Here is a 20,583-nt window from a genome sequence, read left to right as displayed (position 1 = left end):
GCAATAAGGCACCTGACATTCCATTCTTTTCTTTCTGAAGATGTTCTTTCCACCTCTTCCCAGGATGCTGCCTGCACATCTGCTCTCTAGCTCACAGTGTTGCAAGGGATGCTGCTCCAGATGCCAGACTGTCATCAGCTCTTACCTCATAAGGTTTCTGTCAGCACATTCCTGCAGGCTGTTAAGATCCTGTGATTGCAGCCCTTTGCTACTCTATCTACCTCATGTGCAAACTTATGGCAGTAAATCCACCCAGCCCAGCCCTGCATCAGAGATAGGCATGTGCACAGCAACCTTTAAAGCTACTAGGCTGGAACCAAGAGGACTGGTAGAGAGAAATAAAAAAGATTTGCCTGGAGATAACTGATAAACGATCCAAAACTCAATGCAAACAAGTGAAGAACTCTGCCTGGAGATCAGCACCCTTAGTAACACAATGAAATGATGACCATCAGTGAATGAAAGTGGTGATGACTGCAGTTATTCAAGGTCACATAAGAAACATCTAAGAGGACAATCTGTGTAATATCTAGGGCAGAATGCTGGCTCTATGAAGCCAGTACAGATAAGCAGACTTTGGGAAGAGCCTCCAAGGACCCTGGAGACTGAGTTGCCAGTAAAATGAACTGTTGTGCAGAAGTTCTGCAGCCTCTATCCTTGTCCCCAGATCCAGGATGAAGCATCCTGAATTTAAAAACAGACAGAAGGACCTCAACTTACCACTTCTGGTTAGAAGGGATAATTCCATGAGCATTATCCCTTCTAGATAGATCACTAGATCAGGTTGCTCAGGGCCCCATTCAGTCTGGCCTTGAACAGTTCCAGGGATGAGGCATGCACAAATTTTCCGAGAAATCTGTTCCAGTGCCTCCCTACCCCATGACTAAAGAACTTTCTAATCTCTAACACAAATTTATCCTCTTTTAGTTTAAAACCATTCCCCCTTGTCCTATCGCTATCAGTGTAAAAAGTCACTCTACTTCTTTCATATAAGCCCCCTTTCATTGCTGGAAGGTACTATAAATTCTCCTCTGAGTCTCTGCTTCTCCTCGCTGAACAATTCCAGCACTCCCAAACTCTCTCCAGGAAAGGTGCTCCAGCCCTCTCATCCACTCTGTGGCCTCCTCTGGACCCACAGCAGCAAGTTCACATCTTTCTTGTGCTGGGGACCCCAGAGCTGGATGCAGCACTGCAGTGGGGTCTCACACGGCAAAGAGAGGCAGAATCACCTCCCTCACCCTGATGGCCATTCCTCTTTTGGTGCTGGCCCAGGACGTGGTTTGCTTTCTGGACAAACAGTGGTATCAGTGGTACAGGTGGATGAGCAGCAAAATCACAGATTAAGCATCAGAAAAGCCTAAGCAGACTCTCCAGAACATCTTGGATAGAAGCCGCTGATAAACTATGCTACTATCAACACTAAATGGATATTGAGTCAGACAATTAGGCAGTCATGTAAAAAACCCACACAATAATATCAGTGCACTTAAATTAATTATTCCTCCAGAAATCAATTCTAGTCTAGGGCCTCACTGACACATTAGCTTTACTCAAGAGTACTTCAAAATTAGCCAAGGGATTCAATGTTTTGGCACCTCTCCAGGTTCTGGTCCTTACATTGCTCTGTTCTTCTGAGAGTGCATGTTAAGAATCAATTCCATCTCTTTCCAGACAGCCTGACAGTATTCCAACAAAATCCCTGCTTAAAAGGTTTCCTTGAATGCAGGGTGATGATTTAATCAGCATTTGCTATAGCACCACACAACTCCTATGGGAATGACCACTTCAAAGAAACACATTTGTAAATCTGTGCTTTAACATACCTGAATGCAGACACCTCTGTTCAGAAAGTACAAGTGCTAGCAGGCCATGTTTCTAAAAAAAAACCAGATTGCTTTTTCAGGTGAGATATGTCTTCCCTCACTCTCATCTTTGGTGGCATCCACAGGGAAGAAATCCAGGAAGAAAATACAGGTAGGTCACCAGTAAGCTTCTGAGTTCAGACCATGTCCTTAATCTGGATGATTAGATGGTCCAGATTCTAGGCAAGCCAGACCATCCTCCCAGCACAGTCCAGCTAAATGCTCCTACAGCACCACTCATATATTTTGGTGAGTTATCCTGCAAGGATGAACAGCAGGTATTTCTGCCCAGCTGTCACAATGTTGTATCCCATTCATCAAGGTGCACCAAAACTGTGTGGGAGCTTCCACAAAATAGTATCTTGGATGAAGGAGTAAAATAATTAGCTAAATAAATATATATTTAGTTGCAGGATTAGGAGGTTATGTTTAGATCCAACCAAGTTGAGGATGAACTAATTCCAAACCTATCAAGTTGTTCCTTTTTCCAGGAAAAGAAAAAAAAAAAGCTGCTCCTAATGAAATCTAGTCCCACTAAACCTTACTCATTCATGTTATATTTAATTTTAAAAGTCATGCTCTAATACCTAGAAAAATAGTTTGTAATTCAGACAAAATATTTAAATGAATATTTCTTTATATATTTCACACTCAAACATATAATTTCCTGTCCAAATGCACAAATATTTTTTTAAAAATTGCCATAAAATTCAAATTAGCAAGAAATAAAGACACAGGGGCTATGTTTATGCCAGTAAATCACACAGTGCCAGGGAATGCTTCCAAGTACTAGTAAATGGTCATCATATTAAAATTGTATTTTACAACACTGAAACAGTCTTGGAAACAGTTTGACCCAAGTTAACTAATATTCTGCTAAAGAATACTCAGACCCAGTCCAGGAGTTAGCAAAGGCTAGGAGTCAGCTTGGATGTTTCCAATGGACACTTTGGATATGGCCCCCCTGCTCAGAAAGGTACAACTCTTTAAGGGTAGGAGCCCCAACCACGCTGGTGCCAGCTGGCCCCAGCACAAAGAACAGGCCAAGGCACAGCTTGTCTACTCCACAGGCACAGCCAAGGAATATAAACCAGCTAAGCAGTGATGAATGCAGTCTTATCTCACCCATCCTAAGGGGTCAGAGGACTCTGGAGTAATTTTTCATGTTCAGCACACTACACCTGGTAGTCCCACAGGACAATTACCAGTGCTTGTAGAAGTACTTTGCAGAAACCAGAAAGAAAACATATTATGGAATCTTTAGTATAACCACAGTGGATTAAACAGGAGAAATTTACACTACTTTGGCACACAGCACCACACATTTAGTTTCTGCAGGATCCATAAATCAGGTTTATCAAAGAAGCAGAAAGTGCACCAAGCACACATGGCTTCTGAAGCAGCCCAGCATGAAGTCCCAGCTCAGCAATCAGCACTGCAGAGCAAAGGGATTTTCTTTCCTTCTCTTTTTCATCTCCTCAGCTCCAGCACTTGAATTCAAGGAAAAAGAAAGAGAAAAGGAAAGGAAGAACAAAACCACAACCCCCTGAAAACAGATAACATAACCCAGCTCTCTGAAGCAGACATGGAGTGTGGTATCTTTTGTTTTGGATCCTGTCTCATTACCCAGTAACCAGAAGTCCTGCCTATGCCACAATGTGGATCTGCACTATGGAGAATGCCTTCAAATTTTTAAGAACCCAACTGTTTCACAGGGTAAGAGCACAGGCAGGCAAAGTCAGAAGGAGCAAAAGAAAATCTGCACAGGCATGCATACTGGGAGAGGAGGATTATTACCTAGACAAGGGAGGCACAACAAAGGCAGGCTGCTCAGTGTTACTGTCAGCAGCAGCATTCCCATCGGGGCACTGCTGCTGCCTGGGACCTAAGGCAGATTTCATCTGTCCCCTGCACTGCCTCAGCCCTTGCAAAGACCTGACTGGATAAACTGCCCTTCCAGATGCTGTGGTGGCAAACAAAACTAACAGCAGGCATGCAAATACTATTTTAGGAAATGGTGTATTTTTCTGAAAAAATTCATCTCAAGATGCGGTGAGGAATTAGCTGTGGAAGGAATAAATGACATTTCAAGTTAATGTTAATGAACAACCAATTATTTTTACTTTTTGCCCTTTAATAGCTCCTTGCAAAAGGGCTATACAAATGTGAAAATTTGTATGAAAGATTCCACTTTCAATTTAGTATGAGATAGAATTTAGGCTATGAACTAACTGGGAGTTGAGACAGAACCCTGCTTTGAATTAAAACTTTCCAAATAAGAAAAAACAAAAAATGGCAATAAATTATTCTTTATTAGAACAGAGAATAGTGAATAGTGAAAAGCCAGAGGGCTGGATATTTGCAATGCTGCTGTTAGAACATACTCTTTAATGATCTAGAAGATTAATTAGACACGGCAAAATTGGCTAACCAGTTATTTAAGATGGAAAGACTTTGATCCATTTCAGCAGAATTTAAATAAACAAAACCAGGTAAACTCATTGGCAGTATAGAATTAAAACAATTAATAACTTTCAGGGTGGTACAAGTCATGATAAACCACCAAACAGGTTTGCACAGGCTCTGTGTGGCTCCCTAAAAAAAATCAAGAACAGACTCAGAAGGCACCAAGAGAGCATCCGCTCAGTGCCTAGCAACAGGGTGGGAAGCCAGGAAAATGTTTAGTCACATTCATACAACAGGATACGGAAGGAGGACACAGAATTTAAAATTTGCCTCTCCAGTAAAACACTGAATTTGGTTAACTTCCTTAAAAGAAACCTTTCAGAGGAAAGTAAAAATGCTAAAAGCTTACAAGCAGCATATGAAGGAGTGGGATTTTTGACGATTCTCTCATGCAAGATCCTTTCTCCTTATCAATGTATTAAGTCTTCCAAGAACCATGTCCTCCTTTCCTGGGACCCTGCCTTTCCCAGAGCTGTGTGGGCACAAATCTTTGTATTCAGTAACTATGATAATAGGATAAAGTTTTCTCTATGAAAGAACTAGATTTTTCCTCTTGTGAGTATGTTCAAGGAAAAAGAAATAAAATTCCCTAGAGGCATACAGCTCTTTGAGTGAGCTTTCCCTGGCAGAGACCGTAGGATCTCCCAGAACCCTTTCAGTATGATGAACAGGGGAAGAAAGTGTGGTCACAAAGGCTAAGCACCACCCAAGCAGCCTCAAAGAACAGGCCTGATACTCAACATCACAGTCCATGGGGAGACTGCAAGCAAAACAACACAGGAGAAACTCCATGACAGGATGGGATTCCCACTGTCAAGCCGTCTCCTTATCCTATCTTTTATGACCGCAGACACCACTTGCAAACTTCAAGCAGATGGATTACATCCTAAATGGGGTCAAAAGAAGCACAGAACAATTAGTGGTATTAGTGTGGCACTGCCCTCTAAAGCATTAATCTTAGTGCAGGGGCAACAGTCAACAATATTGAAAACAACACACATTTCAAATCCCTCCTGTATATAATCAAATTCTGAAATCCGCTAATGAGATATCAGTGAACTAAACAGTTATATAAAATTATAGAAGACTTGATATTTACATCAATTGAAATAGCATTCATAGTTGTATTTGCCTGATTAGAGTCACGAGGACACTAATTCTCATCCTGAAAAGCAGAAGCTGACTGCCAGCGGAGATTATGAAAGAATTCCATCTCTTGCCTTTGCCTCATAGGCCACCAGAGTACATCTGCTGGGTACTGATTATCTTTCTAGAAAACATTATAAGAAAGAATAATTTAATTTATTATCACTGTGGAAGTAAAACTGGTTGAGCCAATGATCTTTCATTAGGGTATGATGAGTCTGCTGGATAATCCAATACTGCAAACAACGGACAAAATAACCGCAGATGCTTTTTACATTTGTTCTTCCTTCACTTCCTCTCAGCCTCACCTAGAACAGTTCAAAAGGTAAAAGCCATGTCTTCATTTTCACAAATTCTTTACTATGCCAGCCACAGAGAGTCTGGATACATTTTTTCTGGTAGAAAAATTGCAAAAATCTATTCTAGGTCAACGACTTCCACTGTCAGTATCACTCAAAGTGTTCAGAAGGCTCAAAGGAGAAAAATAAATCACGAAGTATTGGAATTATGCAAGCCCTCTCTGAAGAGGTATTGACTGCATTTACTGCAAAGAATTAACAAGCGGCTTTAATGTCATTCTATTCATGAGTGTCCTTTCTTTGCAACTGATCTCACATACTAAACCCTGCTATAAAAACCAGCATGCACTTTGACTAGATTAAGGACAAAATGACTTCAGATACCTAATGCTGAGGGATATAAACGTGAAGTAATGCCAGTGAAAGGCATACAGATCTCTGTGTGTACAGGACACCAGGCAGAAGAAAGGCCCAGATTCTGTATGCTATGATCACAAAGATAACTATGCCTATTAAAGCAGTTCTATAAACCCCATCAAGCTGACACTATTGAACAGCAGATATGCAAGTAAGTGTGAACATGATTCCTCCTGTGAAGGAAGGATTCGTGAAGCTGCCTTGCCTTGGATCAGGTGAGGTGTGCTTGTACACCGCCTACACACTGGCAGTCAGCTGGGACATCCTCAGGAAAGGCAGGAGGGGTTTATGGAGCAGCAACCTCTGCCCCTGCTCCTGCCTCCTGCAGTGACACGGATCATTCATGGCACTGCCATGGGAATGGTGCTTTCCAAGGGCAGGAGTATGCTCCCTGCACTGCTCCCTGCACTGCTCCCTGCACTGCCAGCAGGCAGGAGCTCACAGATGGGGACAAAAAAGGCATTTTGCCCCACCAGACCCTCCCATGGTGTCCCCAATGTTCTGGAGCAGTTCAAGTGCAGAGGTTTTCACTGTCTGCCAAAGAAGGTGGACATGAGGGATTCTCCATCCTAGCTCTAACACAGCAAGAAAGAGGATCTGTCAGAAACCAACTCTTCTCACCACAAAACAAGCAGCAGGCAGGGCTCTTTTGTCACATGTCAAAAGAAGAACAGTCAGGAAGTTAAAAATACCTTATTTCCTTTCATATCTAAATTCATCAATATTAGCTCTTACTTCCTTTACAAGCAAATGTTCAAACCTGTATTAAAGCCAAAACATCAAGCATACTGAAATATCTCTCTCCAAAAAACTGCTTTCTGGAACAATTTTTCATTTTGTGCAACTAAAACCAATGTAGAGCATCAAGCAACAACACCATCCAGGACTGGACCAGAAGCTAAGCAGGAGCCTGTGCCACACAAGGCTTGGCTACCTTGTCAAGTCTCACTCCCAGCCTACCACAAATCGGGGAAAACATCATGCATTTCTCAGCTGGCTTGCATAAAGCAGAAAGAAGTCTTTCTGAGCATTTTTTTCCATGAAGTTTAAAATGGAAAAAAATTGAGGAAGTTGCGCCAAATTCTACCCATTTCTTTCCTCTAATTAGAAATACACATTAGTAAGATACTGCCAACCACATGGTATGCTCTTTATGTATACATTATTAATATTTTAGTAATATTTTATATTGTAACTCACAGAGTATTTGAAATGTATTATTAACTGAGTATTATTTTATGCTTTTTTTGGGTCTAGTTTTGACACTAACATACTGGGTCATTTTTTCCATGAAAACCCAGTATCTTAATCTTACAAGGAAAAATGAAAACTCAAATATCGCTTTGACAAATGAGATCTGTCAGAAGCCAATGATCCCAGTGCACAGTACACTTGACAATGTGAACTCAACAACAATGAAGAAATACTTTTTTCAGCTCCCTATTTTGTGACAAGGGTCTAGATTGCAACCAGTCTCACTGTAATTTATTTCCTGAGAGAAGACTGTGGGAGTTCTGTGTGAAAATCACTTTATGATTTTTCCTTCCTCCATTATTTTCCCATGGAAGCAAGTATTCTATTCCATAACTTATGCAGCAATAATTACACAAACTGAGCTGATTCTAAATGTATACAATAGGTATGTTTTTATGTGAATGCCTTCTTTTTCCTTTTTCCTTTTGAACTAGAACATCAAACACAGAATATACATAACATTTGCTCTGTGTACTGAAACACAGGAACACATTATTCTCTGTCATAAGGATTTTATGTTTGAAGGTCCCAACTATAGAAAACCTAATAAAGTATATACTCATTTTCATAGTTTAGTCAGTAGGAACACTCACAGCATGTGTGAGTCTTTGCAGAAATAGTAATGGTGTAACTTCAAATGTAAATGTTACACAAAAATATACTTGCCTATAATTACAGTTTCAAATATTCTCTTTTTTCCTAAATAACCTCTCTCAAATAAAAGATTGATCAACCACCCCCAAGATTCTGTGCAGAATCCACATCCCAGCATTATTCCTCAATGTCATGTAGGATCAGCTGTGGAATTTTAGTGGAAGTGTGCATTCCAACATAGAGCACCACCATCTGAGGGCGTCTGCATATATTACCACCCGGAGTTTAGTCATGGTTCAAAAGAAGTCAGCTCTGAACTCATTAATTAAAGAATTCAGTTGTACTCCCTAGAGAGAACCAAAAGGTGACTTCAGAATGGCTGCTGCTTTTACAATATGTCAAAGATATTTTTGGATTTATTTTGTAGACTTGAATCTTTACTGAAATTAACAAGCTGTTGAAAAACTATGCGACTGCACAGGGTCTTACATGGCAAATCAGTTCAATTCTAGGGAAACAAAGCTCTTATTAATGACATTTTATAGTTTTGCACTCACAACCACACAAGCTCAGAAGCGTACTTGCAGAATATGTTACATTTTTGAGTCTGTTCATTAATTTATGGACTTTTACAGGGACAATGAACCACAGTATAGGAGCAGAGAGAAACCCACAGGTGGTGCTGGGAGCTCGGTCAACTAATACTGGTTACTCTCCTTAATTTGGCAGCTGTTATCACTACTGCACCCAATTCTCTCCTGTCCTCTGTGCTGAGGTGGCAAATGAGGGACCGGAGTGCTGATCTCCTCCTGCTCCAGCCCTGGAGCGTGAACGTGGTCAGTGTCCCCATGGGTGGGGCAAGGAAGTGATCACTGGCAGCAGCTTCCCTCTGACCAACACCATGACCTTCATCATCCCCACTAATGCAAACAGCTTGAAGCCCATGAATATCTAGATTAGTGATCAAGAGCACAGTCATCATCTGTCTGCAATTCCAGCTTTTCTTGGCTGTAATACTTTAAAAATGTAAGCCAAAACAAAACTGTCATACTGTATTTGATCCCTCTCTCGGAATCAAAGGAGAGATCAAAGGAGAGAAGACATAGAGGCCAAAAGCCTCTGATTGTACCTGGGCAAACTGAAAGGCCTGCAAAGGAAGCCAAGTAATCTTAAGTATTAATTTAAATTTCTTTTTTCCCTCTAAAATACTCACCTGACTTTCTCTTTGGTGTTTCTAAGAACAGTTGCAGCAAAATTTTGTGTAACACCAACCAGACTGATGCCATCAACTTCCACAATTTGGTCATTCACTTGGATCCTTTCAGGAAAAAGAACACAAATGCATAAATAATTGTATGAATTCTTCCAAATTTTCAGCAAAACTTAGCATAGAGAGATCTTTATAGTTTGACCTTAAACAAAAGCTCAGTCATAGAATGATTGAGGTAAATATGAAAAACACATCATTCCTTGCACACAGACATCTCATAAATCCAACTTCAAAGTTACCATTACAGTTAATATAATCAATTAATTATCCAGTCTCTTTCCTTGTACAGAAATACAGCAACATAAACTCCTGAATTTGTCATATGAATTAAATTAAATGAGATACTTGAACAGCTCTTATATCATTCTTTCCTAAGCCAATCTTGAAAAACAGCATAAGACATAGTTCTGGCATTTCATGCTAATGGAAAAAAAATGCAGTATTTAACTAAAACAACCTGCTCATCTGTGGAGAAAAGAACTTAAGCATCAGACCCAATTGTGACGTACTATCTTAAGATATTTCATCTAACTTGTTCCAAAAAAATGAATTCCCAGTATAAGCATGATCTTGCTGCACACAATCATAAAACTTGGACTGCTGTAATGAGGACTCTCTTTTTGAAGCCAAAAACCTATTTACAGTCGATACACTGTTTAATGCAGACAAAGTTTAGACAGATGAAAGTCATGTTGCTTTTATCTAAAGCAAGCACTGCTACAAAATCCCTACAGCAGGCACTGGACTCCTCTGGATTACAAATCCCTGGAAGATGACTGCAACACTGTTCTTTAGAAACACACAATCTCTTAAGAATTTCAAAATAAAAACCAAACACATCCAGAACTAGTCAAAGGGAGCAATTTTCAAGCACTTACATGGATTCTATTGATCCAAATAACAGAGTTTACAAAGCAACCAAGAAACAGCTATGAAAAAATCCTATTTAAATTATATGAAAATACCTAAATTAATGTATTTAACATCTTAGGATATATTAGTGATAAGATTTCTTTTCAAAAAACAGAGATTTCAACAGAATGTTGAAGCATTTGTACTTGGAGCACTAATTTCTCTGTCAAGTCTGAGGAAATGCATTGCAGTTTTACATGTGTTCAAGCAGCATCTTTGTTCTTTGGATTCCAGTGATGAGTAAGAAATACAGTATTTATTCTTTGGCAGCCTCACACTACAGAATGTCACTGTGTTCTAGGCAGGATCTCCCTTGAAAAAGGCAGCCTATAAACTCCTATTTTGAAAATAATATCTGACATTTTAAACTCAGAATTTTATTTCAATTTGCACTAAAACATTTGAGAAATACAGCACTCGCGTCAATATTCATCTAATTTTGAACTTTTTTTTTTAAACTTCCAACTCTTATTTTTATGGACACTATTCTCCAATACTCCTTTACACTAATATTTTAATTATATAGGAGCATATATACATATCAACCTACAAAGGGAGGACCTCCCCTGAAAGCCCATTCTGACAGGAGCTCCAGGCTCCCTGTATCAAATCTAATTTCAAACACGAATGAAAAATTAGGCTTGGATTGCCAAAGTCTGAATTACAGAAACTGTATTGCTTTTAGCATTAATAACATTGGTAATTCTTCTGACAATTATTTTCTAATGTACATGACTTTAAACTCTTCCTGCAGATAACAAAGAAGTAGCAACTATAGAAACAAACCAACTACATTTGAAAAAATTATTTGCACAATTGCTCTGTATGATGAACTGAAAAATTTAATTTGTGCAGAGACATCTTCTAGAGTTCAAGTTAAGAACTATGCAATGTTTCAAAACTGTTGCTCCCAATGCTATCAAAATACTTCATAAAGTGAATGACACATCACCACAATAACCTGAAAGAAGCAGCTATTGATTGATTGATCCAGGAAAAGGTTTTATTTTTCATATTCAGTCCAATTTTTCATATTCAGTCTAATGACTGATTTCCTATCTTTCTCACTACTAATAACTTCTCCGAATACTTATCAACATGCTTGCCTTTGGATTCATCTTGAAGCACCCTCCTTGGGCATACACTGGCACACAAAACCTTTAAATATGACAGCTAAATGCTACCTTTTTGTCTACAGCAGCATGAATCAAGCCAGGGGTGTTAAATCACTGAGAAACCTCTTTGCAGATTTTGTATTTCCAGAGGAGACAAGTACTTTATATCATAATTTGATAGGTCTTTCAATAAAAAATAGAACAACTATCCTACAGACACTGTAACATTTTAAATTGGAGCTTCAGGAGAACCTGGTTGAAGATTGCTACGCGATTATTCGGAATATCTGATGCAACTACTGAAGTAGTTTTATTTTCTGGTTGGAGATTTTGTTTTGCTATCAGTGTTAATGATTAAGTAGGCTTTTCATAAAGATGAAGTTAACAGGACCCTTTACAGTTGATGCACTTTATTATGCAGAACGGTCTGGTCCTGACTGAGAGGATTATATATCCCTTTCCCAAGTGAATGATCAGTCAGGCTCTCAAAGAGAAAATCAGAGTCCTATTTCTCAGCTGACTGAACATTCTGCCAGTCGAAAACCAACACAAATATTAGAATGGTCAAAGAACGATATTATTTTTTCTCAGCTGACAAGTTCCTTTCAGATGCCATCTAGGGAAATGAAAGAACAGACTTGTGATGGAACATTAACTTCTGCAGCCCACTCAAACATGTGAATAATGAGATGAAAAGAAATTACAGATCATGACAGAGCAGCAGTGAGTGACTGATTTTCAACCAGAGAATTTTACAAAGAATACCAGTCGTGAGCTTAATGCCTTCTAGCTGAGGTCAAGCATACCCTTCAGAAAAACATTCACTTAAATTTAAAGTAATGGATAAAGTCATGACATCTTGAGGTGTCAGTTTCATTTCCCTTCATAATTTTTAAGCCTATGATAAATCAGTATTTGACCTTCAACATGATATTTTATTGCCAAGATCTCTAAAGACACCCCCAAGCCCAATCTAGAAGACAACATAGTTCAGTAGTTTCCAAGCAACATTACTAAACTTTGCAACCCCCTGCCTTCTAGAGTCTTTTGCTTAAATTTTTGTGGGGTTTCCACAGCAGAACAATTTTTTGCCTGGCTGAAAATTAGAGGTGTTCAACAAGGAACATGTTACTGCAATGTATTTTTAAGAAGACATCATCAACATCTTAAAGAGTTTATTCCCACTTTTATTTATAAACAATATGTTCATATTGTTTATGACTAATATAAAAACACATTAATGGTGTGAATCAGAAAAGGAGAATGCAGATAAGTTGATTTAGTTGCTTACATATCAGAGAAGTAATATTTTACTGGCATGAAAATTTACAAAGTTAAGCACTTTATTTTTAAGGACAAAATGAAAAATTGTACGGGTTGGAAGATTTTTAAGAATTATTTTCATTATTAAATGATTACATAGTAAAGTTTTTTCCTGTCTCCTGAGAAGTGGTTGACTTGGTTTTGGCAGGTATTGTATAATACACAGATCAGCAGGTGTTGTAGAACACACAGATAACTGTGCCCCATATGATATGAAATATTTTATGTTGAAAAGGAATTCTTTAGCTTGCACTTACCAAATAAGCAAGCAGATTCTGCTATATTAGCACACAGGACTACACACACCAATTCACTTCTTTAGTGGGCAAGGTTTATGGTATAGCTTCCTATTCCAATTAATTAATGTACTTTCAGTGCTGTAGCTGTGAAAACTGAACCCCAGAATAGACTATCCAAAGTAAGTAGTATGAACAGTCTGTGTTAGTAAAGTTGAAAGGAATGCATTTAGTAAAAGTTTAAATATTCAGATACACTAATTATTTCCTTAATCGCAGAATAATCAAGGTTGAAAAAGATCTTCCAAGACCATCCAGTTTAGCCATCAACAGAGCAGCTCAATCACTCCTAAACCACATCCCAAGTGCGACATCCAGATGCCTCTTCAACACTTCCAGAGACAATGACTCCACCACCTTTCTGGTCAACTTATTCCAATGCCTTTTTCATTGAAAAAAAACTCTAATATTTAATCTGAACCTCACCTGACACAACTTAAGGCCATTTCCTCTCACCCTTTCACTTGAGACATGTCAGAAGAGACTGAACCCACCTGGTTACAACTTCCTTTCCAGTGGTTGTGGAGAGTGATAAGGTCACCCCCAAGCCTCCTTTTCTCCAGGTCAAACACTCCCAGCTCCCTTTCATAAGACCTGTGCTCCTGACCCTTCACCAGCTTTGTTCCCTTTCTCTGGTCACACTCCAGCACCTCAGTGTCCTTCTCGCAGTGACAGGCCCAGAGCTGGACACAGCACCCAAGGTGGCCTCACCAGTGCCAGGCACAGGGGGCACAGTCCCTGCCTGGGTGCTGCTGGATACACTACTGCTGGTCCAGGCCAGGATGCCTTTGGCTTTCCTGGCCACCTGGGCACAACCTGGCTGATATCCAGCTCCCTGTCAACCAGCACTCCAAGCCCTTTTCTGCTGAGCAGCCCTCAAGCTGCTCCTCCCCCAGGCCTGCAGCCCTGCCTGGGGCTGCTGTGGCCCCAGGGCAGGACTGGCCCTTTGCCTTGGTGAACCTCATGCAGCTCTGCTGTGAACCCAGGACAGGACTGGCCCTTTGCCTTGGTGAACCTCATGCAGCTCTGCTGTGAACCCAGGACAGGACTGGCCCTTTGCCTTGGTGAACCTCATGCAGCTCTGCTGTGGCCCCAGGGCAGGACTGGCCCTTTGCCTTGGTGAACCTCATGCAGCTCTGCTGTGAACCCAGGACAGGACTGGCCCTTTGCCTTGGTGAACCTCATGCAGCTCTGCTGTGAACCCAGGACAGGACTGGCCCTTTGCCTTAGTGAACCTCATGCAGCTCTGCTGTGAACCCAGGGCAGGACTGGCCCTTTGCCTTAGTGAACCTCATGCAGCTCTGCTGTGAACCCAGGGCAGGACTGGCCCTTTGCCTTAGTGAACCTCATGCAGCTGTCCTCAGCCCATAGATCCAGCCTGTCAAGATCTCTTTGCAAGGACATCATATGCAGAGAGACCAAATTATCCAATGTTGAACTGAATTATTTTTTTAGTATTGCCTTTCTAAAGCTGGCTTGAAGCCAATAGAAGAGGTGGGAGCTCAACACCTTAAGAATCAAAACTACTTTCAAAAGTGACACAGAGTTTGGAATCAGCAGCCTTACTCATGCTAAAGCATCTGGGTTCTCAGTAGTCACAAACACCTATCTTTGGCAACTTTGTTCTTCTTCAAAAGTTTAAACTCAGGGTACCAATTTCACGTCTTCTCATAACCATCAGTTACTCGGACCTTTCCAATGAAGTCGACCAACTTTACAGCTTGGATTACCATCACATATGTTAAGCAAACAACTATTCCCTATGAAAATCATAATTTATAGTAACTCTTGCTGATAAAATTTCCAAATACAAAGTCTCGTTTACCTGCCATCTCTTTCTGCTGTCCCACCCTCTGTTACTGTTTTGACAAATATTCCCAGTTTTTCAAGGCCTGCATCAGCTCCAACTCCCATTCCAATAATGCTTATGCCAAGTCCATCTTCATCTGTGAAAGAGGCAAGAAAAAGCAGAAAATTCTTACTTTTATCTGTACATTATTTGGTAGGTAAGCATTTATGCTTTGGTTCCTCTTGGCTTTCTGTGTCAATAACACTAATATTACTTTGATCCCTTGTAAGAAAACTATTTGACTAACATTTAAATTACACACAAAAAGTATCATCTGCAGCCTTATGAAGAGCATAGAACAACAGACAAGATTTTTACTCCTCCAGTAAAGAATGAACCTATCACATCAAACACTGTGTAAAATCATGTTAATGGAGTATCACTAAACAATTCTCTTAAGAAGATAAAAACTGCCTGTCTCTGAGCTGCTTCTTTAATTCCTCACTGAACAATTCCTGAAATCCAAAAAGCCACAGTGAATAAAACCAACTCATGGAAATTCGAGATAGACTCTGTAGGTATGTGTAGACTTCCTCAAACTTGCAGGTCAGTGTCACAGGAAGTGGAAATGACACACAGACACGATACCTTTTTCTAGCTCGACTGGGAAGAGCTCCAACTTTTCCACACGCTTCTCAAGTTCATATTCAGCTGATGCAGCCACTGGGTCAACTTCATCATTTCTCCTGTCATAGTCCTCATTAGAGTATGTATTGAAAACCTGTGGAAATAGATCAAAAATCATTCAGCTATCCACTCCAAAAAAGACTTCCAAATTATTAAATTAGCTACTACTTTTGTCTTGTGATATTGCAAAGTTTGAAAAGGCTTTAAAAGACAAATTTCTCCTGCTCATTCAAACCTCAGGTTTTTAAATTTGTGCTTTTTTACTCAAGGAAGCACAAGTACGGTTGCAAAAGTCAACTGAGTGTAAGTTTCTATTGCTTTTGATTATAAATTCAAAAGGTTATCCTTAATGTCTACGTTTGTCTATGCATATAAATAATTAAAATAATTAATTTAACTCATTAAAAATGCACTATTAATAAACATTAACAACATTGAAATTATAACCTGCATAGTGTTTCTTTATTAGTCTTTAGGCCTGATGAAGTTTCAGTTCACATTCATCCAAACAAAGCTTGACCTGAAGATTACTAATCTACATTTACATTACCTATGAATATCATGGGGATTATGTTCCATATTATGTATTAACATTTTTAGAACAGCAATATACACAGCCATTGGTTTTTTTTAAGCTAACCAGGTTTACAGGTTTATTTCATCTCTAAAGCAGTAATTTAACAGTGACTGAATTAACCTGATTAAATTATTTATGCTACCTACTATCCTACTTTCAACATGGCCTTCAACCAGTGATTATTCAGACCGTCAGAAACATTAGTCAGGAAAAGCATATTTTCATATTTTAGAGATCAGAGTTTGCCAGCCTAATTCATTAAACTGTCTGCACTTGGCAGTAAGGAAAGAATATGTATTACTAGTGGTAATAATTTTACTAAGCCTCAGTCTCATGGATATAATCATATTCATCACTTCAAATAAAGGAAAACAACTTCCCACATTTCCTCTTCCTCTTTTACAGACAACCTACAGAAGACATCATTGCGTGGCCACGTTTTCCTTTATCACTGTTCCTCTAATAATATAAAACACTGCACCCTGCTACATAGCTACACAAACATTCCAAAGTTCTCCAGAAGTCTGCTCTTTCACAGCCCTGCTTGGAGGCTCTCTCACGGTGCCCCTGGATGGAGCACACATGCCAGCTGGCTGCCCAGGGCAGTGACAGGAGCTGGGTCACTGCCACCTGGGGTTTCACCTGCCTGAAGAGCCGTCAATACACATTCATTTCTTTTAAACAGCAAATATATTACAGTTGAAATATAAAAATACTTTTAAATACTACTGCAAGTCTATTAACTATGCTATGGTCACCACAAAGCTACCAAAAAGACAGCAGTGATTCAATGGCAATTTTAATACCCACTCACATGAGTATTTCACACCAATGTGAAACACTTTGTTTTCTCTTCCAAGAAGACGGAAATTATAAGCATTTTACAAGAATTCACAAACCTATCTCACATGGATTTTTAGCTATTATGATGCAAGAAGAAGGCTGCTTTAACAAAATTATGCTCCTAGAAATCCTTCATAAATACATTCAAAGCATAAATAAAATAAGACACATCATGCTGTCCAGTGCTGCTGAATGTTTTATGCTGCTGTAGTATCTGTAAGAGTGGGGAAAAACACGGACTGAGAAACAAGTAGTGCAATTCAAGGCCACCATTTCTATCCTGACTAAAAACAGAAAAAAACAGCTGGAAGAGTCCACTCAACAGCAATGAAAAAGTGGTACAGCTTCCCTGGCAGCCTCCCTTCTCTGTGATTTGGTGTCAAAGGCTGCAGTTTTTACCCAGTAACGGTTCCATGATCAAGTCCAACCTCATTCATGCTGCAATCAACCAAAATAAGGATCAATCAATAGAGTGAGACTCAATTAAAACATTACTGAGCTGAGGTTTGACCATAAACCTTAAGTTTGAAATGCAGCAGACATGCAAGCAAGTACAGGTTAAAAACAACAGCTGTGAATTTAGCTTGAATCATGTAATTTATTAACATGATGAGAGAGACCCATGCCTCAAACGTGAACAGAGATTAATTGCATGAAGGTAAAGGAATATACTGCTAGCCGGAGACAAAGAACAACTGAGAGAGCGGTATAGGGGAAAATTATGTCACAAAATGAGTACATTTACTTCTGGATTTCTTTTCATCATGTTAACTGGCACCATTCTCGTCCTTGAGTTCAATGACTGGCATGAGAATATTGTGGAAGCAGTTTTAGATTTGTTGCAAAATGACTGGATACTCTTCAGGATAATTTTCTTTGAAAGCATCAAATCATATACTGCATTTGGGTTTGGGATGATTTTCTTTAATCAGATTGGACAGAAGATATGGCTTTTTGGATTGTGCCCACTGTTTTGAAGTATTTTAATACTACTACTAAAAGGAAACTAAATATACTGTTGGTGATTAAAAGTTATCATTATGTCTCCAAATACATCACACTACTCTTATCTAGTACCTCACCTAAGCATTCACTCTGAGATTGTAGATCCCTGACTGCACAAAGCTCTGTGTTTCCTGCCTGGCATCAACTCACTGTCTTTTGTACACTGGTCATATAACTTTGCCCACTGCCTTCAACAAGGCAGTTGTCTCCCCCCAAAAAGGAGAAGAAGAAGAAGGATATTCTTCTATGTCATTTATCTCATTTTGTGCAATCACATTTCACAGTTGACTGATTCCATTAAATGAATCTTTGGGTTAAATTGAAGTAAAGAAAATTTATGCTTGGAAATTTTCTTTCTTTATGAAACAGTCTATCCACCAGGGTAATGAACTGCTTGCTCAGTACAGTCATGAGAACTGTCACTCAAGATTTTACAGCACTAAAAATAAGATAAACATTTATAACTTCTTCCTCACAGTATGGTTAACTTGGTTTAAGTACAACTATTTTACCACGTCTGCTGCTGAAGTGTTTTCCAGAGTGTGTGTGGGATTTCAGACTCATGGGAATTCTCCCATTCCCTGTCATTGGACAGATTTGGTTTTACTGCCACTCTGGCCAAGTAGCCAGTACAGTAAAGTCACAACTACAGAATATGCTGAGTTGGAAGGGACCCACAAGGATCACAGAGTCAACTCTGGGTCCTGTATAGGATCATCCCCAAGAGCCATATCACAAACCATTCCTCATAAAGCAAGCTCTTTTTCTAGTATATCCAATATAGTATCTTACTCTCTGATTTTACCACTACAAGCATTTAGGGAAAAAAAATTTTTCATAGAATTCACTTGTGACATTTTCTAGGATTTGAAACAGCACTTGTGGAAAACAAAAAGCCGACAGTGGTGACACATTGAAAGAAGCCCTGAAGAGCTGCTGTTAATAGAACATACTTCTGTGTTCTCTAAAGTGACAGAAAAAGGGGTCATCAGTGATTCATCCAGCACCAATATAGTAACAAACTGTAATATGAAAGAAGTAGGTATAATTGTTAGGCACCCTGGGTGGTATCCCCAGGGAAATCATACATACACACACAGATCATTTGCTTCTCTTTGGCAGAGCACAAGCTAGAGAAGACATGTCACTAACTATAAAAATACATTGGTGACTAATTCAGAAAAAAACCCCTACATTTTTGTTTTAGAACTTCATCTTCAGGAGTAAGATCAGAAGGATAAAAATTGATTATTCTTGAAAAAAAGGCAAAATTTCCTAAGTTTGGGGTGACTTCCCATAGCTCTTATCCACCAATAATTTACAGAATTTAGCTAACAGTAACCAGTAGGTAGTGACAAGGGGTTTTTTTATTTTTTTTAAGCAAGTCAGAATGGAGATAACTCTAAAGAATCACATGGGCCAACCAGCTTGGTGCTACATAAACCACTATTAGTGTTGCATACTATAAACTGTGCAACATAAAAATTGTCATATCTGATGTAAGGCTGGGAGAATTGGGTTGTTCAGCCTGGAAAAGAGAAGGTTTTGGGGTGACACAACTGTGGCCTCCAACACCTGAAGGGGAACCTACAAAAAAGATGGAGAGAGACTATTTACAAGAGCATGTAGTGACAGGACAAGGGGGAAGAGTTTCAAATTGCAAGGGAATAGATTTAGATTATCTATAATGAAGCACTGAGGATAACCCCTCTGGCTGTGCTGAAGAAGCTAAATGAGGAAATCACAACTTGACCATTACCTTCTGCTTTAAAATCATTCTACAGCATAGCTTCAGGGAGGAGAGGGAGCTCTGGCAATGTCTGAAATTGGTGACTATTTTTTTAAAAAGTTTTTTCTCTGCAAAGTGGTTGCTTTGTCAGAGTGAAAGGCAGTGAGTCAGTGAGGAGGCTTCCTGCAGCTCTCCTGGCTTCATGCTCCCCTACAGCCTGTGTGGGCATCAGCCGTCACCAACGCTTCAGCAAGGAAGGAGACAAATCCTCCCAAGGAGCAAGTGCAGGAATGAGACACAGATGGGAATCAGACATCAGCAATATTGAAAGAAACTGCACGTCTAACAGCAAATCCATGCCTGGGGTTTCCCTCAGAAAGCTCTGGAAGAGAAAGATCTGTTTTCAGTGTCCTGAAATTCTGGCAAAGAGACCTGCACAGCAGATTTATGTTTCTAAAATCCTAAAAGTATCTGGGCCCCAGACTCCTCCATTCCAGAGACCTCTTCACACATATGACAAGCCAGGAGCAGCTGCCGTGGCACACAGACAAACTGTTCAATTTTTTGGAGTAAACTGGAAAATATTCTCTCTGTATACTCTTGTTTTAGACAAATGGAACAAGCTATCAAGTCTTCTACCTGTTGGAACATCATGAAGACCATTTGTAGAAGAAAACCACAGTGTCACTGACCTGCAGCTGTGCCAACACATCTCAGTTTGGATCCATACACCTCTAGGCATCACAGCATGTCCGCCCAAACCCAAACCATGCCTCAGTGGCATTTCCTGGGGGGACACAAGCATTAAAATGCATGGGCTAACCACACACATTCATTAGTCCTGTGACATGAGGACGCATTTACTTCATGGTCTAAGTAGTTAAAGAACCAGCCAGACTCCTCTGTTAGGTTTCTTTCACTGAAACCAGTACCTTAAATTTCATACACTGCAGTTTTGGACCAAAACACAGAACCGAAATTGCCTGTGGGGTACTGCAC

General features: G+C 39.6%; 1 protein-coding gene across 6 annotated transcripts in view; it reads right to left on the bottom strand.

Moving 5' to 3' along the window:
• PPP1R9A (protein phosphatase 1 regulatory subunit 9A) overlaps positions 1–20,583 on the bottom strand; it is a 127,742-nt gene that overhangs the window by 43,900 nt on the left and 63,259 nt on the right. For all 6 annotated transcript variants that reach the window (XM_054274335.1, XM_054274334.1, XM_054274336.1 and 3 more), the window contains exons 3-5: positions 15,392–15,524; positions 14,780–14,900; positions 9,252–9,356 (exon numbers count right to left, since the gene is read on the bottom strand). In XM_054274335.1, coding sequence (XP_054130310.1) covers positions 9,252–9,356; positions 14,780–14,900; positions 15,392–15,524 — 359 coding nt within the window. The remainder of the gene's footprint in view (positions 1–9,251; positions 9,357–14,779; positions 14,901–15,391; positions 15,525–20,583) is intronic.

Source organism: Melozone crissalis, unplaced genomic scaffold, assembly GCF_028551555.1.
Source record: "Melozone crissalis strain CALT ecotype California unplaced genomic scaffold, PUWL_Pcris_2 ptg000016l_1, whole genome shotgun sequence".
Lineage (NCBI taxonomy): Eukaryota > Metazoa > Chordata > Aves > Passeriformes > Passerellidae > Melozone > Melozone crissalis.
Note: the sequence above shows the minus strand (reverse complement) of the source record. Positions and strands in the feature narration are given on the sequence as shown.